Source organism: Fusarium sambucinum, chromosome I (assembly GCF_050947815.1).
Source record: "Fusarium sambucinum isolate potato_lamoka chromosome I, whole genome shotgun sequence".
Lineage (NCBI taxonomy): Eukaryota > Fungi > Ascomycota > Sordariomycetes > Hypocreales > Nectriaceae > Fusarium > Fusarium sambucinum.
In genome coordinates, this window is record NC_139294.1 from 12,011,160 (window position 1) to 12,035,981 (window position 24,822).

Genomic DNA, 24,822 nt, shown 5'->3' on the forward strand with positions numbered 1-24,822 from the left:
GAACACTTTGATAAACGCAATATTGAAGGCTCTCGACATCCCCGAGCTTGCATGCTGTGTACAGAAACGGGCCGACAACAGCGGCGAAGAGGTAGAGCTTGTTTTGGGCTCCACCAAGGGTGTTGAGATTCATCGCAAAGACTACACTGCCTATGAACTTTGTGGTCTGTGAAAACATGGCACGTTTGATCAACTTGAGCAACGACATTTTCCTCTATATGGCTAGCCATCGCGCTTATCTAAAATTTTCAATCGATTCTAAAGATCTCCCGATTAATCCGTCGTACGTTATGCCCGATTGGATTGATGCCGACGTACCTGAATTGTGCACCGAGATGCTTATTGCCTGGGGGCGAGTTTGCAACGGAGACCCAGATTCACCGGAGGAGGAGTCACAAGAGCACATCGAGTATCGAAATATTCTCCGCGATGCTCATCGCGACTATCAGGTTTTATTTCAAGCGCAAGAAAATATGCGTGAAGATGGGACATTCCTCTCCAGCATCGCATCCGCCATGGCGAACATGCCTTCCGCAAATGAGTTAGTCATCACCGACGGGGAAGATGTTGAAAACTACTTCCTCATTGACCGAGACTACCGTACCTCTATGCGAGTAGTCCTGCTAGCGCCTCAAACCTGGGCCGAACTTTCTAGTCTTACAAGGCCTGATTTCGAACCACCCATCGAGTTCTTACACAGGATTCCAACGGAAATACACAAAACAGGTACACCGCTGCAAGCGATGAGAATCCAGTGCACCGGACCCTGGAGCTATGCCAAACTCTCCATGTCTCCCTCCGAGAAAACATCACTCATCGAATCCATTCAAGATCTGAAAACGCTCACATTTGAAGCATACGGCAAGGAGCGCGGAACACACTGGCAATTTCGTCTACAAGGCGAGGTTCATATCGTTCATGACTTTCTATCATGTCTCGTCCAAACTTCTGGTCTCGAGCGTCTCACCATTGCGCTTTCTAAATACACCCCAACTAAATCCAGCAAAATTCTCATCAGAGCTCACCCTAAGTGTATGAAACAGCTGTGCTTGTCGGGGTTTACGGTCGGGGCGGGAGATCTGGGGCAATACCTGGTCCACGTTCAAGGTCCATGCGATGTTGTCTTGGAGGATGCGGATTTACGGGATGGGCAGTGGGCAGAAGAAGTCGATGTTTTGCGGGGTCTGTTAAGAGTTTCGATTACATGTTCTGGCCTCCGTAACGCCGAGTTTGCCGACCTGGAATTTCGAAAGAAGTGGAATCTTGGGGGGGGAGAGGGAGCTCAACAGGTACTTTCAGAGAGCCACTTCGGTCAATCATTTCAACAAAATCTTATATCAACTGTCCAACCCAAGTCCAGTAGACTAGACATAGCGATTCTGTCACCTAAATGCAATTATATCACAAACATATGTGAATAACACAGCGATGATGAAGACTGATATTGGCCAATTTGACGTGCTCTCAGCAGAGGATTTATACTGTTATAGATAGGCTGGCCATGCAGAATTCCCGAGCTAAAGACAATGGTCTACAAATGTTTCTGAATGGGTAGTGTTTGGTTCATCAAGGTTAATTTATTTTTCGGATATTTATTGTTTGTTCAGCTGATGCCTCCAACGTCATGTCAATGCCGACGTTATATCGCAGGTAGAGCTCTTGATACCAATGTAAATTACGAATTTAGTCGTCTTCTCGTCCCTTCTGGTTTTCCACCTCATGTACTTCCTTGCAAAACTGACAGTAAAACTGACAACGCGTCGCACCATAAACCTATCTATGTCTTATTAGATATAAGCATTAAATTCCGTGGTGATATCTTATAGTTAAAGATCGGTACAATATCAACATGTTGCCCTCCATTCTCCGTTAGAAACAAGTACCGATCAAGAGCAATTACGCTCTCAACGACCTTGCAGCACAGCACACTGAGTGTCCAGAGAATCGCCACTTTGCCTTCATATCCTCTATACCTTTCCTCATAAGCTACCAGCTCAGCATCGCTGATTTTGCTCTCGTCAACGTTGAGGCACCTCATTGCTCTGCGTGCAAACGCATTGAAGCTAGCCATATCTCCTTTTAGCACACCCCATGTCGGTCTGTCCTCCTTGTCAAGTTCTATTCCTTTATCGTGGAAGACCTTCTCCAATAAGGAGCGGTAGAAGCGCCTTTTGGAGTACACCGACTCTTGTTTCCTTGGATCCGCCCTTTCCCAGTTATTCGGCGCCTGGCAACCCGTCATAAGCGCCGTAGCACTCAAGGAGACGTTCTTCTCTCGCATCATTGCACTGATGGGAAATCCCTCAGGACAAGTGGTAGAACGAGGGACGATGTGATTGTAGCAGCATCCAACGACGCCCAGACGCACAATGAACGGGACAGTGGTGAAGTATCGTAGCATATGCTCAGAGAGATTCCCGCACGCGTGGAGGCCAACGAGCATGCACTTCTGCCCTCCGGCCCAGGCAGCTATCTCATCTGCCAAAGGCGGCGTCCCGTCGATGTAGCGCCGCATGTGATGAATTTTGCTCTCAGGAATGCCAAGACTATCTGCGCAGGCTTTTGAGGCTGCGATCTGAGACTCGCTGCCGTCGATGGCTAGCACGTGTAGTTCCGGGAAGAGGTAGGCTAGGGAGATTGAGAGGTACCCTTGGCCCGAGCCCATGTCAATGACGTGGGCTACGTTATTGGTTTGGCACACGCTGTGGATGTATGCTGCGGCTGTAGATACTTCTGCAATCTTTTTGGTCTTCATGCGACTTGTGAGAATCTCTGGGAGGATTATAGTCTTGCCAGATCGCTGATCCCGCGGGAGTGCAAGTGACTGGATGCTCTCGAGCCACTTAGACAGCGACTCTGGCCGGTCTGGAAGGGGTCGAAGTCGCTGGACTTCATCTATCTCGTCATTTGCCACGATGGAAGGTCCTAACTCTTCAATACTGTCTATCAAGTCTTGCTGGGCTATGCGATGATCTGGAAATGATGTCCACCAGGATGTCCACTCACTGGGCAGGACGTCCCAGGCATTGTAGATGAGTGAGTCGTTGACGTGGATGCCCCCAGTAATCTGGCGGACTAGGGGCGTGTCAACAAATTCGATAATATCTTTAGCATATTCATCAACGCTGATGTATCCCTTCGGTAACGTAGGCATATTCTGAGGTTCGTGTTGTTTTGTCGGTATCGCGTTGCTGAAGAGCGGGAAACGTCGGCATTTTCAGATGGAAAGTGAATATGAAACACTTTCCTGCGTGGAAGCGGTATAGGTCGGCAGAATCTGAGAGGGCAGACGAGACGTAAAGTAGCCTTGGACAAACCATCAACAGGTTACGTATGAGCAAACGAGGGAGTCATTCTTTCAATTACCTCACACTGTGACCTCCAATCCAGGGGGTATTGTTTTAGCATGCCAGTGATGTCAAAATGAGGGAAAGATGAAAGTGATCCAATGGTGGAGACAATTGTCTAAGGTCTTAGGGTAGAAAAATTATCAGTCTAAAGACAATAGTCTAAGAAGCATAAACTGACCTAATAATTTCCTCTCTTATGGTCTCACTAATGAATTTCATCATACCCCAAAGTCTCCAAATTACACGTTTTAATTGTAGTAAGGGAATTGTTCTCTATAGACTAAGTTTAAATTTAATATGCATGTGAAATAACTATATTTTTATTTTCATTTCTCATTGTAAGACAATTTCATATCAGTGCTTATACATGTCTAGAGTAGCGACTTATCCTGCTTGTTTTTGGAAGAATCATGTATTTACTACAAGTGTTAGTATTCGATAATTTGAAAGATAGACGTACTTACTACTTCAATCCACCTCGCCATCCACTTGTTAACCGCCTGCTTCGCCTCATCAACAAGTCCTAGCTCTGCCAAACAATTAGCAACACATCATGATGTCACCGGGTTTGGTATTTCTCACCTAGCAAAAGCTGAACTGCGCCACGGATTCCAGAGTCCAGCGCAGAGGCAATCCAAGCATGAGTGTAAGAGGTGTGTTCGCCCACAAAGATCATCTGAAACAAATAGTTAGCCAGGAGTAGCTCACTGTTTGCGGGTCTCTTACCTTGTCGTATGTCTTGAAGTATTCGGGGATGTAAAGTTCATGCTGTCCCGCAGTCGGACTGGCCCAGCTTCCAGACTGAAGAGGATCCAAGGCCCAGCATTTTCTGTTGAACTTGCCTGTGTAAAGTTCCCTTATAGATTCGCCGTGGATATCAACCATTGCATCAAAGACCATTTGAACGTGATCCTCTTCACTCATACTGGCCAATCGATAACCCATGTCTCCACTTTGATAACTAGCGAGGATAGTAGCAGGACCAGTACCGTTGATGTTGTAAGACGGGTAACAGATTGAACCGATACCAGGGATGTCACTGGTGGTACTGCAGCCTCCAATAATGGGGTTCTCGTAGTGTTCCCAGAAACGCTCAGAGAATTCAAGCGCGACTTTGCAGGCGGATCCGTAGTTAAGACCCTTGATGGCGTTGGAGATAGTCGCTGGAAGACGAGGAAGACGCCACCGTCGGACGATGGAGAAGGGCACCGCAATAACAGCGTAGTCGAATGTAGAGTCTTGGAATTCTGTGTCGTTGTACTCCTTTCTCCATTGCAGTGTCACCTTATCATCAGAATCGTTATATCGGACACGCTCAATCTTGCGACCCATAGTTGTGATGTCATCAACAAGTGGGTGAAATGACAAAGGAAGTCTGTTAAGACCACCATCAATTGTCTTGTAACTCGCAGCGGAGAAATATAAACCCTCGTAGAGCGTATCCCAGAATGACGTAGCAGACCAGTCACCGAGAACATCAGTGCTGTTAGCACTACCCTTGAGGTAGTTGACCATGAAAGCGTACTCAGACCATTGGTCACCTCCGAGGCCATTTAAGCCAGTCTCGAGCCACTGTTTGTGAGCCTTGAACATGTTCTTGGCCATCAGTGTACTGAAGTCAGACCCAGGCATGAAAGAGTCCACCTTCGCCTGTAGATCTTCCGCCTCAGTCCCAGGGTTGCTCGCAGCACCGAGCGAAGCGTTCTTGGCAATCTGGGCGAACGTTGGGGGCATACCGTTTGGAAGCTTGAACTCATTCTTGTAAGAAAGACCGTTGGGGTTTGCCTGGATCCATGGAATGAAGTCAACACTGAGATTCTTATCGTGTTTGTTGATGCCGTTCATCTCGTCGGCTAATTGAAACACCAACTGATGGTCTGTAATGTTCATGGTCTCTTTGGTTTCGGGGCTCTTGTAGGTTGAAGGAAAGCGCATGGGTCCCATCTCCTGGTAGGAGTAGTCAAAGGGACCACCTGTGAGGTACTCTGTGTGCACTCGACCGCCAAGACGGTGACTGGCCTCGATGATGCTGATGTTTGTCATGCCAGCTTGGGAAAGGACGAGATAGGTCATCAACCCGGACATTCCAGCTCCGACAATGGCAATCTCCTTTGACTTTGCAGCCTCTTCGTCAACGAAAGAGGTGCCAGTCTTGGTCAGGTGGGCAACGCCATCAAACCAGGGACCAAGAACATCGAAGCCATTCTCTTCAGTCATGAGAATCGAGTCTAATTCTATCAGTACAGATACGTGAGTTGAATGCAAATTAACGTACCTTCGTCTCGCTTTTGGGGCGCTCTTCGCTTTACCCGATGAAGTTTCTGGCGCTCACTGCGGCCAACGAGAGTTCCATCACTTTTCCACGCGGATATACATCCATTGTCATTTGTATTGGTAGGAATGACCCATGCCAGGCGAGAGACGCTCTTGTTGTCAGTCTCGGCGATGGTGTGGTGAGCTTCGGAGATCGACTCAGCATCACAAGGGCCATAAGTGAAGGACAAAGAACCTTGTGTAGGTTTGATGAACCTGACATGAATATTGGCAAGATGCGATGTGAGCGGCTCTCGAGTCTCCAGTTGAACAGGAAGGGAAGAGGCAAATGAGCTGCCAACGCTCAAGGCGAGACTTGCGATTGAGTGTTTCATCGTGAATGTCTATGATGCAGATGATTTCACGCTCTGGACATAGTAATATTCTTTCATTCTTATATATATATATCTATATACTATTGCTGGTAAATAAACCAGAATCCTTATCCAAGTCAGCCATCAGAGAAAGCAATTGTCAGAAACTGATAGGCCAAGCACAATACACACTTATCTCCGATTTTGTCCCGATATACCGGGATCCATAGACCGGATTACTGGATCTCATGTATATCGGACTTTGAACAAGTCTTATCTATTATATGGATTGAAAGGGCGTAGAAGACAGACACATCCTCCACCGTCCGTTGTACTCCCTAAGTGGGCAGCAGAAACATTAACCCCCTAAGTCTTAGCGCATAAAATAAATAGTCTAAGAGCCTTGATCTATATAACATAAAGTGACCCAATTATTTCGTCTCTTTTGCTTTTAGTGGTTGTTCTTTCTGACACCCTGAGACCTCCGTACTTAGCCGGTGGGTTTGGGTTGCATTGTCTTATCAGTTCGAGGCGACATAATTCCCCGCGACAGTTCACTAGCACAACAAAACGATCTTGTTCACCGATGGTCCGGGTGAAAATCTTGACATGAGAGACTAGTCTACAGAAGGTAATCATTCCCTAGGCTAATGACACTAGAAATGGAAGGCACTTTTGTTTCAATTGATAATCTCCCGATAGGTAGAACACATTGCCAAGATAAGCGACGACCCGACCCGACCCATATTGTGACTACCCCACATCGGCGAACCTGTGTGGGTATATCCGGTTTAGACAGACAATGATAACGACAGATAACAACCCAGACGATAAGATACACTGGTGACGATCTCAGAGACATTACCAAACATGACCATGAACCAGTGGAGGTAGACAAGACCCTCCCATTTCTCTCTTCTCCGACAAAATAGCGACCCACCGATCAGTTCGCCATGATACTCCTCCCACCATCCGCAGTGACTCTCTGTCGCACGCGAATCTTCATGCGACTGTTCGCAAGTCTGCGGAACACGATCTCGTCCGAAACATGTGAGCGAGAAACACTCACCATGGCACTAGGGCAGAATAAGAGCGCCTCGCCAGTTTTCAGGTCGACAATGTGTGACATGAGGTCCGAGGCATCGGTACCCACACCAGCCAAATGCTTCTGCAAAACAATGAACCAAGCGGGCGACGTGAAGCGATGCACAATGACGGTGGAGCAAAGGTCGAGGAGTTTGGATGAAATCGTGGGCTCTTGTGTCGACAGAATAACTCGTGTGCCAAGATGGCGCTGCAGGCGGATCACCGAGAGCAGTGACTCTGTCAGAGTCTGGCTGTCGCAACTATCCGTCATGTATTTGTGAGCCTCGTCGAGAGCCACGATGCGACCGACAGTGGCCCGCTGTTCGAGGAAGAGGCTAAGACAAATGTTGAAAAGCGAACATGCAGCTTCGGCGGTGACGCAAGGACAGGAGAGGTCGACGATGGTGAGTTGGCCAGCCTGATTGATTTGTTAGAATGATGTTTCAAACTGTGATGTGAACATGCCTTGAGCGCCCAACTGATTCCTTGACCCATGTTTTTGAACTTGGCAGAGGTTTGAGCAGGAACCATGAAGCTCTCGAGAGTTTCCAGTCGCTGTTGCAACGGGACCATCTGGCCTTCTTTCAAATCTTCACGGCTGACCAGGAATTTAAAGGTGGCGTAGTCGAACGTCGAGTTGTTCGATTGTTGCTTGATTCTCATGTCGCGCAAAATGCGACTTACGACGTGAAGGTACAGGGGAAGGCTGCCTCCTTTGACAGAGCTCACCGCCATCAAATCTAGCATTCGTTGGGTGTTCAAGTCGGCTTGGTTGATTCGCAGTCTCTCGACAGCCACATTGGGGAGGCCACCGTAGATACGCTGTACAAATGAGTGAGCGGGTGTGTTGTAGTTGAGAAACGGGGAGAGAGAATACCTTGATGTTGAAATAGTTTGACGGCGCGCAGAGCACTCGCACACTCACTCCCTGGTGACTGGAGAGGTACGCGGCTTCACAGGGCATACCTCCAGTGTCGGAAATGAAGGTATCGTAGTGAAATACGAGCCCAGAGAGCGGTCGTGGGAGTTTGTTCGCTGTGCAAGGCAGAAGGCAATTCTCAAGAATGGTACTGAGAGTATGACTCTTGCCTGAGCCTTGGCTGCCACAAAGAAAGGTGCTTGTAGGGTCGGCCACGTTGTAGAAGATTCGAGACTTCAGTATCTCGTGGGGATTGACAGACTGCGATGGCCCAGCTGCGATGTCGGAAGCCAAAAGGCCGTATTGGGTCGGGCGGTCGGCTTCGGGAAGCGCTTCCATCACTTCAGCGGTGATGATGGGGACTGAGCCAGTGATTGTTGTCTCCGGAAGGTTGTCTTCAAGAAGCTGAAGGTGAGGATGCGCTTCGTTCTGATCAGGCATGGCGCCCGTGTTGGAGACCAGGTGTGAGAACATATGCGGCGCCGCTGTAGCCACGGGAGGATGGAGGTTCGAAAACATGACGGCTGCGACAGAGGCAGATGATAAGGAGTGAAGGTGAGAGAATGAAGTTGTAGATGATGAGATTGTCGGAGTAAATAGAGTGGTGCTGCGCCGTGAGTGAGATGCGCTATGAATCACGGGCGGAGCATAAAGAGGACGCGTTTGTTCTGGAGAACGCGAGACGAATTAAGTGCGGGGTAACTGGTTGCTATTACTTATGAAATGCATTCTCCATCTCTGTTCTCTACTGTTGCATAAATAAAGGTGCGTTGGCAATTTGTTTAATGAAAAAGGTCTTGGTTCTGGTGCAGCTGGCAGGCACTGCCATTACCGTAGAACACAACATGCCCCCCCCCCCCAAAACCATATTGGCAAGTACAGAGACCATCAAAACATGTTGAGGAACCTGTAAATGCTAGAATTAGTTAATTTGCACGAGTGCTGACAATGGACTGCGTTTAATATTGACGCCATCTTCAATTAGTGTCTAGATGCACCCTTCAGTTCTACTACAGACTCATACATCGGCCACCTATTCTGTCGAATGCGTCGCCCCCAAATAATACAAGGAATAAACAATAGACAAACAAGTGTGGCCACACATCCACTGATGATATACAACTTAGTGACGCCAATAGACTCTGTCCAACCGACAATGCCAAACGGAACGCCAATAGAGGGAAGATTGCGGATGAAGGTTACCGAGATGAATGCCTCAGCAGTGAGCTGGTCTCATTGTTAGAAACCGGCAACAGGCCAATTAGTGGATAGACTTACACTTTGGTAAATGTCGATAACAATTGTGCATGAGATATCAACCATGGATGCCATCCCGAAGCCAAACAGTGCACCGCCAATGCTTGGGTAGATCCAGTGCCAACCCTACACCTGTTAGCAATCACTCCAATACTGTAAAGGAAAAGCATACCTTATCAGCAGAAACTCCAAAGAGTATCAATCCACCTCCCATGAGCAAAGCAGGGAGAAGAAGGATATACAAGCGCATCTCCGGTTCAAATATGCCTTTGTTTCGTTTGGCCATTTTGACAACGACCCAATCTCCGAGCAAACCACCGTAAATACTACCAAACATGTTTCCAACAAACGGACCTAGTGACATCAACCCAACACCGGCTGTGTTGAAGTTGTATGGGGGAGCGGCAAAGACCATCGAGATAGTCGTGGTGAGCAAGATAAGAAAGGCCACACAGCTGGCGACTTGAAGAGCCGAGAATATGACGTGTGGAAAGAGGAACATCTTGAGTGGTACTAAGTAGTTCCTCCACAAGGGCTCATCAGTGCGAGTGATGAGGCGTATCCTTTGTCGATAAGAGAGCTTGTTTGGTTGGTCGTCAGAAACTACTTCGGAGTCGTGAAGATGCCCCGTAATAGTATTGTCATTTTTTGAGCATTCTGGTAAGTCGGATGGCGTTTTAGAGGTACCATGCTGGCTGGAACCATTTCGTGTGTGTCCGATTGACACAGGTATGTACTTAGTCTCTTCAAAGCAAAAGACAAATAGAAAGAACAAAACACTCAGCACAATTCCTGTGGTATAATAAGTCCATCGCCAATTTTGGGCTTCGGCTTGAAAGCCGACAAAAGAAGGACAAACAAATTGACCAAACATCACAGCGATGATGTATAAGCCATTTGCAGTACCGCGCTGGTGTACGAAAAAGAGATCTGCGATCTACACCTTGTCAGTGTCTGTTTATGCGTATTAGATGTTCTACTTACTGTGATCTCCGAGATGGTCTCGTTGACAGACCCGGCAAGACCTGATAAGAAATTCGTGATGTACATCTCCTCGACAGTATGCATGTAGCCACTCCACCATGACACCCCAGCCATGAGACCGGTGGAAAAAATGTAGCATGGTCGGGAGCCGTATTTCCTGGCGAGGGGGATGAAGAGAAAACTTCCCAGTGATAACCCTGCAGCGTTGAAGGCGACACCGTAGTTGAGCTCATCGTAGGTTACATCCATGTCGACTATCATTTGTTGCCAGAGGACGATCTGCATGACAATTCTGGTGACTATGAGTACACATGTGGTATCGGGAATATTGGGTTTACGTACGCCGAGAAGAATGCCACGGTGACGGCAAGGACGAGGGTGAAGTTCCATGCTTTTCGTAGTTTGCTCCAGTTCTTTTCTTTTGTTATTACGAGTCTTGGGTGAGGCACGGGTGACTAACGAGAGGATCGTTGGGGTCTTGTGAGGGTGTCGGTACAAGAACGATTTCAGAGTGACCTGGACTCCATTGATCAGAGATGTTAATGTTGTGAGGATTGAGATGGTACTTACTTAGAAGACGTGATGTCCCTGGTGGGAAGCTTAACTCGCTGTCCATCCTGGTGGCGACTATGAGGAAAATAGAGAACCGTGACGATGATGTAAGTCCTATCAATCTAGGGAAGAAATAGTCATTGCTAGACAGAGTATACTCCTGGAGGATGTCTAGACTTTATAGCAACGATCCATATCATGCCGTAACCGGCATGACCGATAGAGGTTATCTTTCAAGACACAAACCCTGAACGGATCTCCCCAAACATCGGTATTTTGCGGGGTAAACCCCAACTAAACCCCGGAACTAGAGCTGATCAAGTAGGTCCACCCACAGGAGGGTATCTAGTTTTCAAGTTGGAGATAAGCCTCGACGATTCCCATTGGTGCGTGTCGACCATCCTAAAGTGGAATGGTGTTAAAACAAGGAGAGTTCAACGCCGCGTTGTTGAGCTTGTTTATCGAGATCAACATCGTTATCGCCCGTGTCCATTGCTTTGTCTAGAATTTCTTCGAGAATTACCGCATTTGGTGTGTCGCGGTATGCGTCGCAGAGTTCTGGATATTTGCGCAGCGCTTTTACCCAAGATGGTTTTTGTCTGAGTATCGATACTTCAAGACGAGCTGCTGTGTAGGGATACAAAATACTGTTGGTGGCCAGGATGTGCCGGTACTCTTCTCGATGACGCGTTTCGTACAGGGCATCTAGTGTTGCTACCAACCGACAGACAAGTACTTCGTTCGTCGGCGATGAATGGCTGATGTGATTTTGACGACGACTCAGTAGAATGCCAGCTAGACGAAAGGCTTCCCAAAGGTGACAGTGCGGAACAGAACCTTCATGCCCTGGCCACGCGGCAAATTCCTCCTCCGCTGTCGGAATCCCGATACGAGCGATTATATCGAGTAGACTGCGAGGGATACCAGAAATACTCTCCACTCCACCAACCAGACCTTCTGGTGTGGCTGCTTGTCCAGCCCTGAGATAACCCCAGATACCAAGCGTGGGCGTATCACGGCCTCTGACGAAAGTAGGTATATCCATTGTGGCGATTGCCTCTAGAGAGAAGCGATGTCCCATTTCTGCTATGCGATGTGCATTTTCGGCGCCAGGGAAAAGGCCGTATACCCACATCATGTGTTTTAGGTGATTAGTCCATGGGATGCCCTGGAATAGCTATTACATCTTTAGCACCCTTCTTTCTAGCCATTGCCGGACATACTCACATGGAGCGTACATAAAAACGTCCCCGCGTTAATTAATCCAGAGTCCAGAGTCCCGTTATACCCACTCAGCTGTTCCCGGAAAAGACGAAGACTCTGATCGCACAATTCGTGGAACAACGGTGGCGGATTCCGGGGACTTGAGATGTACAAATATGTAGCTATAAGGCTGAGGTAGAGTGGCTCATTCTGGAGGGCGAGTCGTTTGAGTTCTTGGCAGAATGGATCATCTGTAGAAGTGGAATACAACAAAAAGACAGTCCGTTGAAAAACTGAGATAATTAGCTTAACTTGGGTTTTTTAATTAGTTTGACTTACACTTCTCGAGTAGTTCTTGTTCTTCCAGACTTCTCAACTGAAACCAGTCGGATTCTGTGTTGGTAACGGAATAAGGTTCTAAATCCAGTGGCGAATTTTGGTAGTCTGATAGATAGTCAATGGATTCCTCTGTCACAGCTAACAATTGAGTGGTTTGAAACTGATCAAAGGACACTTCAGAATTATCCGTCTCGATTTCCTTCTCCTTGGACTCTGACTGAATACCTCCGTCGAGTAACACAGGAACCGAAGCCCCGGTAAGCCGACCTCTGGAGGCGACCCCAACATCCCACTGCAATTTTATAGCGTATCCGTCGCATTGGAGGTTGTGATTCTGGCATTGCAGACATGCTGGTTTAGTCTCGTCGCACTTACGATGTCGCCGTTTGCATGTTGTGCACCCGTTTCTTGAGCGTGGCATTATCACAGATTTAGAATGACAGTAGAAATGATAATGGCATTCTTGAAGTTGGTACCGGTTGAGGCGGTCAAAGGTAGCAGAAAGCTTGTTAGTTACCCGGAATGATGCGGGGCGAAGATGTCTCTCACTCACTAGTTTCAGCTACTGCGATAACTTGTATCAAATGACAATCACTTCATAAATTCTGTACAGCCTTGGAATTCTGCTTCATTGCATGCATCCTGGAGTTTCATTTTCGTGGTCTTAACTTTAGTGTTTATGTAACGAAGATCAATTCCCCACGCCTGAGGTCAATACTGAGCCGACGGATACAGAAGATCTCTAAACGTAGTATTTGTTTCTAATAGTAGAGATATCTCGAGTATGTGTTCCTACTAGTAGAGATCTTTCTAAATGAATAAAATATCATTATTACAGACTCATCTTTATTCACTAAAGTGAGTATGAGTATATAGTGCATACCGCACCTACTCGTCAACTTCAGGTTTATCCTCTACTGCCATATCAACGCGCTACTTTATGAATAGTTGAGAAGTTTAAGATGTTAATTGACAAGAGGCCTGAAAGTGCCTAGGAAGAATGTAATCTAGTCTAATAGCTCAAAGTGTCCTATTATTGAGGTCCGAGTCTTGCCTCCCCGCGTTAACACGAGGTTGCAATGCAATGTTCATCATAGTTAACCATGATGTGACCGATCAACAAACTAGCAGTTGCTTCGGCCAACAATGACGTTGTACCTGTCAGTGTCGAACTGCTGTCCTCGAACGAACTGGGCGCTCCAGCTAGGAGGGCAAGGCCTGACTGTGCAAGGAGGGCTGTTGGTTGTTGTTGCACATCGCGCAATGATGTTGTCAACATAGTCAGCCAAGTAGCTGCACCTGGGCTGGATGTAGTGGGGGTTGTCGTTGCAAAGCCAGATAGCATCGCCATAAGAACAAGAGATGCGTGCACAGGTGCCAGGCCCACCGTTAACACCGCAGACACTGTTACCCAAGGAGCGAAGGTACCTTTGCTCACGTCGGGCCGCTACCACGTCGACATTGCCGCCGTTACCACCAACATTGCAAATGATGTTAGACTAGGTTATTGGTTAGAATATGTCGCTTAAGGGAATAGAAATCAAGATATATCTTACTTGGCTGCGTGCTTCAAGTTCGGATGAGGCCTCGGGCTCCTCGTCCACCAACTCGAACTCCGGGTTGATCTCCTGGATCTGAGCGATGACCGACTGAGACTTGGTGTTAGTATAGTTACAGACAGCTAAGAGTGTTGGCAGATGTCTTACCTCAATAGTACCATTCAGAGAAACAGGAGCCTCTCCCTCCTTGACAACACCCTTCCATTGCATAGGAACAACTTTGTAACCCTCCATAGGGGCAGAGACCACCTGAACACCCTCGGGAAGAGCCTGGAAGAGAGTCAGCAAACTGTTGATTGTCTTTTTTATGATTGTAGCGCAGGACTTACAACAGCAGAGACAGTCACTGCAGCAGCGCAGGAAAGAACGAGGGAGGTGACAGTCTTCATCTTGAGTATTTGTTGAGTTGTAGAAAAGTTTGAAGTAGAAGACTAGTGGTTGAGGATTGTGTTGTCGAGTGAGCTGTCGAATGCAAACCAAAGGGAGACAGGCTGTGGTCTTTATAGTTTTCTCAGGTCTCTGATTTCAGATTATCTCACCAGCACCTTCCTTTCCTGTGTATATCGGTAACCAAAGTGCCTAAGACTAAGGCAAGCCAAGGACTCTAGGTCGCTCGCATACTTCGTATTGAGGTTGTATTCATAGGATGAATCCCTCGCATATTTCCTAGCCTTACAGTAAGCTTCCTTTCTACTTGGCGAACTCGTAAATGGACAAAACGAATCCCCTGCACCCCCATCTTGGGGCTTAGCACATTGATCCTTCGGAAGCATCTTGATCCTTCTAAAGTATGGGCTATGCTTATTGGAGATAAGAATTACCCGAGGCTAATTAGGGCTGTGAAACGGAGATTTCTCATTGGTGGCTGCGGAATATTAATCCGCGTCGTCTTATACCGAATATGGGTCAGTTCCCGGGGTATTTAGTTACTTGTCAGCAAATGCGGAGCCCCGTGATTAGTTAGTGGAGAAAAGAAACTTGCTGTCACGTAGAAGGCTACTTGGCAGCTTGGTTAATTAAAAACGCTCACCGGATCCTACCCTGGGTGACATTTGATGTAGGTAGTCCTCAAAGTCTAATAGATACAATTTACATAGCCCTATTGTTTAACAAATGAGTTGCCTACTGTTCTAAAAATAAAAATAATTGCATAAGCTACTGTTTGTTTAAACTTTGCCGTAAATCTCAACTGCATATCTGGTAGCCTTTCGCAAAAACCTCAAGTTCAGATGGAAATGGATACAGTATTCAAGCGGTAATGCTAGAGATAAACCGATAGAATAACCTGTTTAACTTGGCAGTTAATCAAGATGTTTAGGGTAGTAAAAACATCAATAAGTAAATTTGATAAATCTGACAAGTACATGCAATTAACTGGGTATGTTCCCACCCGCCAAGCTGTCCACCTGGCTTTGCGGTTACCACAAAGGCCCAGCTGACTGCAGATCCAAATCCTGGCTCGAGGCTAGGATACAAAATTTAGAATGAAATATTGTAAGGAGAAGAATAGAAGGGATATTATGAAAACTCGGGAAGACGCATCTCCTGTTTGTCTCTCACAGCAACACACGAGATGGGAATGTAGTGGTTTTCATGATCACTTAAGCTTTCGCCAAGGCCTTCTCAATTTCCTCAGGTTTTCAACAAAGGTTAATCTGTCCGCGCAAATCAAATTTTTAACAATATTCAAATCAAAGATTCTCTCAAGACAATGGGAATGTAATAACGGGTCTTGGTAAGGCAAACTGCAAGGTTTGTGTTCAAGGTAGGTCAGACGATGACTTGTACTACTCATCATGAAACTATAATCTTCATACACCAAAGTGAACGTAAGGTGCCCACTGCACCTGCTCTCCATCTTCATCTTCATCTTCCACAGCCACTATATCCCTGCCATTCTCATCGTTACATCGCTCCTTGTCCCCGGAAATATTACTCTTGTCATTTCTAACGACCACAACTCCTTTTCGTGAGGAGCTTCCCCCTTTGTTCTGCTCCTTGACCCATTTATCACGAAGCTCCATACTCGCCCGATGTAACCCCCAGCTAACACCCTCATCAGTCAACCCCGAGTCCTTCATGCTCTCATATGTAGTCCGAGCTATATCTACACAACATTGATCACTTACCTTCCACAGCGTACCGATAACATGACGAAAGCCAGCCAATTGGTACGCGCTGATCAAATGAATACTCTCGTCAACTAGATCGTACTGCTTCATTTGCCCAGTGCCACAGGCAGAAAGATACGCGAGAAATGGTTCTTGTTCGCGTAGATTCATTCGTTGCAAATCACCGACAGAGAAAACATTGTCTTTCCAGTCTTCCAAGAGTAGATGACTGTTGGAGGGATCTTGTTCATCGGTGTAGCCGTGACCTGCAAAGTGAAATACTTTGCAATGTAGCAGATCTCTAGAAACATATTCTTTCCGCAGTCCCGGTCGAGTAGTTTCTAGCCCGAGTGACTTGCAAAGCTCCTGTACGATGTCCACTTCCTTATCTGCAAAGGGCAATGGTCCAATGCCTGGAGTATATTGCATGCCTACAAGTAAGGCTCGCTGTGTGACTGTGGTAGACAACTGTAATGAAAGAGGCTTCTCGCGGCCACGTATGATAGCCCTGATGGAAGAAGCGTAGGACGAAACTACCCTATCAATGACGGTTTCAGACGTCTCTCGACGGAGATACCCTGAAGCATGCAGCGGGAAAAGAGTTAACGATGCTGTTGGTATCCACCATACGTGGGGCCAAGCATCGTCCCCAGGAGGTTGAGTGTAACCAAGAGCATCCAAGACTGGCTGGGTGATCTTGTCCCAAATCCATTCTAGGACCTTCGTACTGCCAAAGTCACCCTTCCGAGCGAACTTGGCGAGTCCATCTGCAACATTGAGAAGCGCCAAGGATCTAATTTGATGCTTCTCAATAATGATCGCATCGCATCGAGCGTGACTAATATTGATGACGACCACTGGACCATATTTAGCGGCCTGAAGTGTCTCTGCTTCTGTCGGTGCAGTCCAGAGGTCCTCAAACCCAGGTAACTTTCGGATCTCACCAATCAACTCCTCGAGCTCTTCTGCCGCACTGTAACGCTTATTGAGCTGATTGATGTGATCCTGGAGAGAATTTCCTTGGCTAAGAGTATTTGAAAGCTGCAACTCGTCGCGAAGATGGGTATAAGTCTTTGCTTGTTTAGGAGACAGACGACCTAATTTGACAGGACCCAGCAACATTTCTTCACTATACTTTGCAAGGACGCCGCGCCCTAGCTCAAGTACTTGAAGCGCCTCAAACGCCGGTCTATCCGCTTTCAAAGCTGCAGCAGCTCCACTACAGGCCATGCCAGCTCTCTGGCCCGCAGCATGCTGTTTATCTGAGGTCTCATGAGATCTCGTGATCAAGTGGGGTAGAAGACCCATGATGACTTGCGCAGCCTCGTAAGCCTTTTGTTTATCAGGGCAACACTGGAGTAGAGCCGAGCCAGCTCTCACTCGGCTTATCGCAGGAGCATTTTTGTTCTGCAGTGCCTCGAGAAAACACTCTGAAGCTTTTCCAAGGTCTGAATCGTTCTTTGCTCCGTCTCTGAGACGATAACCTAACGTGTTGAGCATTTCTGAGCGGTACTGATGGTCTCCTGGGATTTCCTCGAGGGCTTCCCGTTGTAGTCGAGCACATTCATCGAGAATTGCATTTTGTTTTGTCAGAGCCCACTTTATGACGAGCATGGACTGTAGATTATTCTTTGGGCACCAAGTTGGGCGGTTCTTGGCGGTGATGGCAATTGCAGTTTTCTCCAGTTGTATTGACTCTTCCAAATCTTTCCAGAGGTTAGGGTCTGTCCGAGACCTAGATGATCTGAGGCACAATTGCACTGCAAGCCTATCTAGATAGGCCGCTTTGAAGGGCTGGTTGTCAGGCGTTGCATCAACAGCCTCTCTGGATAATTCTATTGCTCTGTCGAGATCCTGTATCTTTTGATGCCTTAAGTATCTGTTTTTAAGAATATCCGCGAGGATAGAGACGATCCGTGGCCTTCGTGAATGATGAATGGGAAGCATTCCAATAGCCATCTCAGTAATGCGAATAGCTTCTTCAAGATCTGTCAATGAACCCATCTTTTCGTATCTGTGAATTAGGCCATCTACGACCGCTGCAAGATATAGAGCCTTTGTAGGCCCATTCGGTGTCAGATCTGCCGCTTTGCTTGCAGAATTGATGGCATTCTGCAAGTCGCTCAGATCCCATAATCTGTGGAACCTTTCGATCAGATGGGCTGAGAGGTTATTTAGCCATTTTGCCTGATCTGGATGACCATCTGGGGTCAGGGCGAGAGCTGTTCTTGCGAGTTGTATGGCCTCCTCGTATGTGTTCGAATTACCAGTAGCTTCGGCCTTGAGATCCAACTTGGCTGACAAGTTGTTCAAGAATAGCCCGCGCAACTTTGTGTCTGATGTCGTATCGATGGCACGTCGATTCAAGTTGATTGACTCTTCAAGGTCTTCCAAAGAACCTGTGACCAGGTGTCTGTTGCTGAGATGATTTCCGAGATTATTTAGCCACTTTGGTAGTTCTAGGTCACTGCTTGTCGTCACAGAAACGGCCTTTCGTGCCATGGCTATACCGTCTTCCATATCCTTTAGATCTCCCGTAACAGAGAACCTGATCTTGAATGATGCGGCGAGATTGCTCAGATACTTGGCATTAGCGGAATGTGCCGTGGTCGTTAACTCGACTGCTTTTTGTGCCATTCGCATGGCCTCCTCAAGGTCTGCGATGTCTTCCGTCATCAAGAATCTATCTTGAAGCCGGTAACTGAGGGTATTTGAGCAGTCTGCCAAGTCGACATCGTCGTTTGTTATCGTATTGATAGCTTGCTTCGTCACAAGAATGGATTCATCCAGATCTTCAATCATACCGGTGCTAACATATCTGTCATTGAGAAGGTTGCCAAGTTCTTTTAAGTATTTGACATCTGTCGGATTGGTGCTGATCAACTTCTTCGCTTGTTCGACAGCCTCGTCAATGTCAGTCATCATGCCAATCGAGACCCCAGCACGTCCCTTCCGTTCAATTGCGCTGCGTAGAGAAAAGTGTTATCTGTATCGTCACGGGGGAGTATCCGATTGATAAGCACCGTCACCTCAGTCAGGTAACATTGGGTATCATCAACGGAAAGTGAGATGGACGAAGCAACATCAACTTGGAGATATTAATCGCGCTACCTTGACCAATAGCTATGCTTTCATTCCTCACCTTGACAGTTGCTTTCGGTTTGAAAGCGGGGTAAAGAATCAGGACTGAAGGGTTGCACAATCACAAGTGACATGCAGCCAAATATAAAATCTGGAATACATAATTGATACAAGCTGCTGAGTAGGACCTTGTATCTACTACGATAAGTTTAGGATAGTGAAATTATCGCTAATGTCACCATAACGCTTTATCGTTATGATCACCCGTGGCTAGCAATCAACCGTTTGGAGAAAAAGCTAAACTAACGTAACCTAGTCCTATTTCTAGAGGAACCCTAGCACCATCAGTCCAATCATTCTTGCGTTTGCACTAGCGGCAGCCAATTGATTCCAGGTACCAAGTTCCCCATTAACCTAGGGACAAACTATTGATTCAGGGGAAATTACATGTCGTGACCTGCCTGTTGATGAGGGCACCTTAAAATCAACTCTTTCGATCCATCTTTGTTTATTTCATCTCTTTGCAACTTACCTACCCAAGTCATTCGTTTGTGTATTTCTGTCGCTGCTCAAGATGCGGTCTTTTGCTTTCCTTATGACTATTGGCCTTTTCGGGTTTGACTCAGCCCTTGCTGGTCCCTGTAAGCCTCGAAGTGAGTTGCAACAAGGGTGCCAAGGAGAATAGTTTCGGAGTTGGCTGACAATAGTTTCTCTTCAGCTACGGATGCGGTGACTTCTACTTTGGTTGATTCAACAACGCAGTCTCCTACAACAACGGTAGGGGAAACCTCTGCGGTGTCTTCAGAGACACTTACCGATACTGTCGCAACCACAATCGCTGTGGACACCACCACCGCAATCACCACCACCGCACCCGAGGCCGAATCGACGACAACTGCAGAAGTGACCACTACAGCTCCCTTAGCAACGCCGACCTTCACCATTGTTGCTAATGGCGGCTCTGTGAATGGCGCCCCCCTTCAGGGCGTTGATCAAGATGGCAGTGTCATGCTATTCAACCCACAAAGAGGAACCCTCCGCACCCGAACCCTCACTCTGGATCCGAACACTGGCCGATTACGAGACAAGGACACTGGAAATTCTGTTTGCGCTTACTACGGCTCTGCCAATTCGCCTTCAGACCCAGCTTACTTTGGATATTGCCAGAATGGCAACACTGGCCCTAACAGAGACTTTGACTATCTCACCTGCGAAATAGGCAATGGCAAGCTTTCTTGTACGGCCCCAAAGGCGTCTTGCCCAACGGATGACGATGAGAACTTCTTAGGTTGTACCACTGATCCCGGCGGTGAGGTGAACAATCAATTTTACTACAAGTATGATACCGGAAATGGGTACTACCTGTACATTTCTAGTGGTAATCCCACCGGCTTCACACCTATTGACCTCAATGTCCAAAACGTTTGAGATATTTCAGACAGAAAGCCAAATATATATAGCAGTACATATGTAAAGTCTAATTAGCCTCTATTATACACTTTGTATTAACAATAGCATTTATATAATAGCAGAGTCTGAGACTAGCATAATCCTGTCTTGTGTAGACTTGTAGTGAAACAATTATCCCACATAGACGCATGCTAATTAAAAGACTGTCATATTGGCTCAGGAAACTGATTTGAAGTGTAAACTCTTACAGCTAAAAAATACATAACAATGAGTACATCTTGCCAGTAAAACTATGGGAAAACGCAAGTAACTCTCACAGCTCTCCGCCTACCATGCAATCCTCGCTATAGCAGCGCACTATCCCTTGTGTTGGCAACTTAGAAGGATCTACTTCCACCAAGTTTGTCATGTTAATGTGATCCTGGACCGTGGTACCAATACCCAGGAAAAACTGCATGCCGTATCCAGGCTGGCCAAACCATGGCTTGATGGGTCCAGACAAAACAGAAAAGGGCTTTGTCACGTTATATACGTGATAGTCATTGGGAAACTCCTTCTCTGGTCTGGTATTAAGACTCTGTGGATGAAGGGCCCTCTGCGCAAAAGGGGCTGTCGCAGGAGAGATGAAGCGTCCTATAGAAAGCAGTCAGAATTTTGTCTGAATAATGGATCACAAATACATACCGCCAGTCCCACCAAAACGATCAACTAGTGTGCCGACCTCGAGGTCTATATATGCCTTCATGGGGATTTGATCCTGGTCTAAAGCAAAGCCATTTAATGGCGGAAATCTCCATCCATGTTCCCGGAATACCTCCTTCCTACTGTCCCACACCTCGGTAGTATTCCACCATTCAGCGAGAAAATCATTCGGTGACTTGTTTCCAAAGCGATCGTAACCAGCAACAAATGTGCTGAGAGGTAAATTCGTTGGGAGGGCTTTCGGCCCCAGTCGTTCATCACCACAGATGTATTCTTTATCGAAAGTCTTGTTCCATCTCACGTTGCAGCCATGACAGCCCGACGGCCTTTGTCTGGTGCAGTTGACGTCATTGTCGTCGTCTAAAGTTGATAGGGAAGGGCGTTGTTGGAATAAAATCCCGGCGAAAGAGCCAACAAAAAGAGATGACAGAAACAATGATTTAAGCAACATGTTTGGTAGTGGTTTTGCTAGTGATAGAGAGAATATGTCAAGATTGTCCTAATATTATCCTAATTCAATCCGGAGAATATGGCCTTCTTATACTTTTGGTGCCAGAGTTGTTTACTTCTCGTTTCAACTCAGCTGGATTCATTGCAGCCATGTTCTACCGATATGATTGCAATGGCTTGCGAGCCAAGTCTAACCTTCCCTGTGTGTCTTGTAAAACAGCAGCGAGATCGGCAAAGAAGGGACAAAACAATTTCCGCTGTGATATCTACAGTAAACTAGTTTCGTATGGCTCACTGGGTTAGCTCTTATAGGACTTAACAAGAGTGATTGACAAGTCAAATGAAGGGACGCATTCCATAACACTCGTCTATTTAGGCTAGAATGCTGAATTGGTTTAATCGGGTCGTGAAACATCCCTAGTTAAATAAATGTGGCCAGCTGACAAGTTGAATCGGATTGCTGACGGGCAGCAGTGGCTTGCTGAAGGATAATGGTGGCTTTCTGAAGGGATATAGTGGCTTGCGTCGTAGCATACCACAACTTAACCCTTGTAACTTCGCCAGCGTAGATACTGGGAAAGTTCATTGCAAAAAGAGCCTTGCCAGCTTCATAAGTGAACTGAGGTGAAGAATAGTCTTTCAATAGTTAACAAGTTAAGCCTAGAGTTACATACTATTTTAAAGCAAACAATTCACAGCCTCAGGTCAGGTCTCTCTGACTCGTGGTACTTTTCTACCACCCCACTGATCGTAGTCCTCCACCCTGAACTCGAATATACCACTACCAGGACGCTCTTCCACCGCCCGTATTCTGCTCTTCCTATTCTCGCTCTGGTCCAGATCCATCTTCTGCGTTGTTTTAGCGATTGACGAGAACGTCATCTGGCGAAGCTCCTTCACTCCATCCTGAGACATAACTACCAAGCCATATGCCACACCCACAATCCCGACGAGAAACGATGCTGCGTAAACTACCACGAGAACACCCCAGTTGTAGGCAAAGTAACTGCCTGTGCGCATACGAACACACGGGTACTCTGTATCAGGTCCACCTCGACCACGGCCCGAGAGCTCATTTGGGTGCGAAGCCCATGCAACAGCAAGAAGCAACGGGTCTGAGAGAAGGGATATGAGCATATCCTCGTAGAGTTTTTGTACGGCGTCCTCAAAATTGGGAACAGGTAAAGACTCAGGACGGGCAACTAGCTTTGAAGTTGTGATGGGTGAGTGTGCAATTGGACCTGGTAGCTGGATTGATCCTTGAAGAAGATCGCGGATCTTCTTTCCCAAAGAGTGGTACGATGTTATCTTGCGGTAGTATCTCCAATCCTTCGGAAAGACATAGTTCTCCACGGGTTCGGCAAATATCGGGTCGAGTGTTCCATCGTCGACAGACGACTCATCGATATATGTTGTGTTGATAACCTTTTGTTTGTAATCTCGTTTAGTGACTTTGTATGATTGACGACCACCGGTATAATTCAGATTGACGGTATAGTTGATTTCCCAATGCTCACAGGCTGTGATGATTGGTGTGTAGTCCGTGTTCCATCCCTTCATGCTTCGATTCTTTGCATGCGCTTCGTCTATTTTATCCACCTCAACGTAGCCTATCCAAAGTACTGGTTCTGTTCTCAAAGCACCCAAGTTTTTGGGAAACGGAGGCTTCATTGCTGGTTTGTTGTTCTCGTCGACTTTGATCTGATTCACCTTGTATTCTCCCAAATCCGCAATGGTATAGAAGCTGGCATTTCCCACGGGCAACATTTCGGTAAGATTGAAGGGTGTCTTGTAATCTTTGAAGCTTTTCATTGTTGAGTTGGTGCCTTTGGCGAGTTGCTCGCACTTGTATCCGGGTCCAAGAAAGCTAATGGTGGTGGAGCAGTCCCAGTCTTCTCCGCAGATCTCATCGGCCACTTCATCTCTCTGGATCGGCTGTCCTCCGGCTAAGACCCTTGACGCGATGGAATCAAGTGGCGGCGCGGACTGAAGCCAGTAGTCGAAATGATAGGGAGAGTTCCTGTCTGCTATAACTTGATTAAACATTGATAGGGAAATGCCACGCATGGTCTCGTTTACAGCTCTTTTATCGTCATCCCAGCTTTTCTTGGCGTCATTGCTGAAGTTGAGGGTTCGGACAGATGGGCAATTTCCATGTTCGGCTCTCGTATCTGTCACTACACTGAGTGTTGCCGAAGTAAAGATGACTACAGCTGGGGACATCCAGATGTATATCGCAAGAACCATGACGAATGCCGACTTCTTCCATGCCTCCCTATTAAAGAGTTCGAAAGCATTGTGGGCCGCGCCGAAAAGAGAGTCGATAGCATGGACGGTATAGCTATTTTGGCTCACAGCGCTCCAGGCGACTTGCTGGTGAGCTGTCAAAACAGCAACAACGAAACTAGCTTTTGCAACAAAGGCCAGAAATTGACCCAGTCGGAGCCACCATTGCTGGTTTGTAGCTATGCGATTGTGGAGGTGCGAGTATAGAATATGGTGACCCACGGCAGCTGCAGCCCCGAGGACGAGGCATGCTACCATGGACCACTTATTCTTGACAAGCCTTTCCCACCATGGGCCTTTCGGAGGTTTTGCCGGTGGACTTAGTTGATGGTAGACACCTAGTCCAGTCGACGAATTGTGTGCTCGGTCAGCGGCCAGCAGGTCGACCTGACTGTGGTCTCTGCCTCTCGGCGTAAATGGGTCATGCAGGTTAGGGCTCAGGGGATCCACATGAGGGGAATCAAACTCAGACCGGGGTGAAAGATATGAGCCCTCTCTGCCGAAGCTTGCAGGCGATGGAGCAATGTTAGGCTGATCCTCGAAGCGAGTGAGGCCGATGCTTTGGTATTCCTGAGAGGACCCAGAAAAGTACTTTGGTGCCGATCGTCTCATCCTGTCATCCACAAGCGACGGCCTGCGGGATTATGGTTCGAGAGGTAGGCGTAAGCGAGCGTAAGCTTCAGGGGTGTCGCGCAGAAACTCAGAGCAATATTTGGCGGCCAATTAGACTCAATCGAGGTGTTTAAGATGGAAACTCTTGGAATTGACACTTCTTGGAGACATTGGAGCATCAATTGTGATTCTTTCCAGGTGAAAATCCTTCTCGAGGGAGAAAATCAGGCTCTGAGGCTGATGCTGACAATCTGACACAAAGCGGCACGGACCGAGTCGTTGCCCCTTTGTTTA

General features: G+C 47.1%; 12 protein-coding genes across 12 annotated transcripts; 2 read left to right on the forward strand and 10 right to left on the reverse strand.

Annotated features, from left to right (window-relative positions):
* Nucleotides 1-176: 176 nt before the first annotated feature.
* FSST1_006647 (uncharacterized protein) lies at nt 177-1,421 on the forward strand (the record flags this gene model as incomplete). The annotated part of the gene is made up of 1 exon (XM_083233036.1): nt 177-1,421. The coding sequence occupies one exon, from the start codon at nt 177-179 to the stop codon at nt 1,419-1,421; it is 1,245 nt and encodes a 414-aa protein (XP_083090077.1).
* A 356-nt stretch (nt 1,422-1,777) lies between these two features.
* FSST1_006648 (uncharacterized protein) lies at nt 1,778-3,154 on the reverse strand (the record flags this gene model as incomplete). Its single annotated transcript, XM_083233037.1, has 1 exon — nt 1,778-3,154. The coding sequence occupies one exon, from the start codon at nt 3,152-3,154 to the stop codon at nt 1,778-1,780; it is 1,377 nt and encodes a 458-aa protein (XP_083090078.1).
* A 612-nt stretch (nt 3,155-3,766) lies between these two features.
* On the reverse strand, nt 3,767-5,998 carry FSST1_006649 (flavin-containing amine oxidoreductase; the record flags this gene model as incomplete). The annotated part of the gene is made up of 5 exons (XM_083233038.1): nt 3,767-3,769; nt 3,815-3,879; nt 3,933-4,026; nt 4,077-5,578; nt 5,626-5,998. 5 exons carry the CDS (start codon nt 5,996-5,998, stop codon nt 3,767-3,769), a joined length of 2,037 nt encoding a protein of 678 aa, XP_083090079.1.
* Nucleotides 5,999-6,920: 922 nt separating this feature from the next.
* On the reverse strand, nt 6,921-8,501 carry FSST1_006650 (G protein-coupled glucose receptor regulating Gpa2-domain-containing protein; the record flags this gene model as incomplete). The annotated part of the gene is made up of 3 exons (XM_083233039.1): nt 6,921-7,481; nt 7,529-7,885; nt 7,941-8,501. 3 exons carry the CDS (start codon nt 8,499-8,501, stop codon nt 6,921-6,923), a joined length of 1,479 nt encoding a protein of 492 aa, XP_083090080.1.
* Nucleotides 8,502-8,963: 462 nt separating this feature from the next.
* Nucleotides 8,964-10,472, reverse strand: FSST1_006651 (uncharacterized protein; the record flags this gene model as incomplete). Its single annotated transcript, XM_083233040.1, has 4 exons — nt 8,964-9,209; nt 9,261-9,365; nt 9,412-10,176; nt 10,224-10,472. 4 exons carry the CDS (start codon nt 10,470-10,472, stop codon nt 8,964-8,966), a joined length of 1,365 nt encoding a protein of 454 aa, XP_083090081.1.
* Nucleotides 10,473-10,522: 50 nt separating this feature from the next.
* On the reverse strand, nt 10,523-10,839 carry FSST1_006652 (uncharacterized protein; the record flags this gene model as incomplete). Its single annotated transcript, XM_083233041.1, has 2 exons — nt 10,523-10,636; nt 10,684-10,839. 2 exons carry the CDS (start codon nt 10,837-10,839, stop codon nt 10,523-10,525), a joined length of 270 nt encoding a protein of 89 aa, XP_083090082.1.
* A 354-nt stretch (nt 10,840-11,193) lies between these two features.
* Nucleotides 11,194-12,738, reverse strand: FSST1_006653 (Zn(II)2Cys6 transcription factor; the record flags this gene model as incomplete). Its single annotated transcript, XM_083233042.1, has 3 exons — nt 11,194-11,952; nt 12,003-12,271; nt 12,318-12,738. The coding sequence occupies 3 exons, from the start codon at nt 12,736-12,738 to the stop codon at nt 11,194-11,196; spliced, it is 1,449 nt and encodes a 482-aa protein (XP_083090083.1).
* Nucleotides 12,739-13,441: 703 nt separating this feature from the next.
* On the reverse strand, nt 13,442-14,265 carry FSST1_006654 (uncharacterized protein; the record flags this gene model as incomplete). Its single annotated transcript, XM_083233043.1, has 4 exons — nt 13,442-13,816; nt 13,874-13,966; nt 14,024-14,146; nt 14,206-14,265. 4 exons carry the CDS (start codon nt 14,263-14,265, stop codon nt 13,442-13,444), a joined length of 651 nt encoding a protein of 216 aa, XP_083090084.1.
* Nucleotides 14,266-15,687: 1,422 nt separating this feature from the next.
* On the reverse strand, nt 15,688-18,909 carry FSST1_006655 (CHAT domain-containing protein; the record flags this gene model as incomplete). The annotated part of the gene is made up of 1 exon (XM_083233045.1): nt 15,688-18,909. The coding sequence occupies one exon, from the start codon at nt 18,907-18,909 to the stop codon at nt 15,688-15,690; it is 3,222 nt and encodes a 1,073-aa protein (XP_083090085.1).
* Nucleotides 18,910-19,663: 754 nt separating this feature from the next.
* On the forward strand, nt 19,664-20,496 carry FSST1_006656 (uncharacterized protein; the record flags this gene model as incomplete). The annotated part of the gene is made up of 2 exons (XM_083233046.1): nt 19,664-19,721; nt 19,787-20,496. 2 exons carry the CDS (start codon nt 19,664-19,666, stop codon nt 20,494-20,496), a joined length of 768 nt encoding a protein of 255 aa, XP_083090086.1.
* Nucleotides 20,497-20,791: 295 nt separating this feature from the next.
* FSST1_006657 (TNT domain-containing protein) lies at nt 20,792-21,631 on the reverse strand (the record flags this gene model as incomplete). Its single annotated transcript, XM_083233047.1, has 2 exons — nt 20,792-21,111; nt 21,163-21,631. The coding sequence occupies 2 exons, from the start codon at nt 21,629-21,631 to the stop codon at nt 20,792-20,794; spliced, it is 789 nt and encodes a 262-aa protein (XP_083090087.1).
* A 704-nt stretch (nt 21,632-22,335) lies between these two features.
* Nucleotides 22,336-24,528, reverse strand: FSST1_006658 (uncharacterized protein; the record flags this gene model as incomplete). The annotated part of the gene is made up of 1 exon (XM_083233048.1): nt 22,336-24,528. The coding sequence occupies one exon, from the start codon at nt 24,526-24,528 to the stop codon at nt 22,336-22,338; it is 2,193 nt and encodes a 730-aa protein (XP_083090088.1).
* Nucleotides 24,529-24,822: the final 294 nt, after the last annotated feature.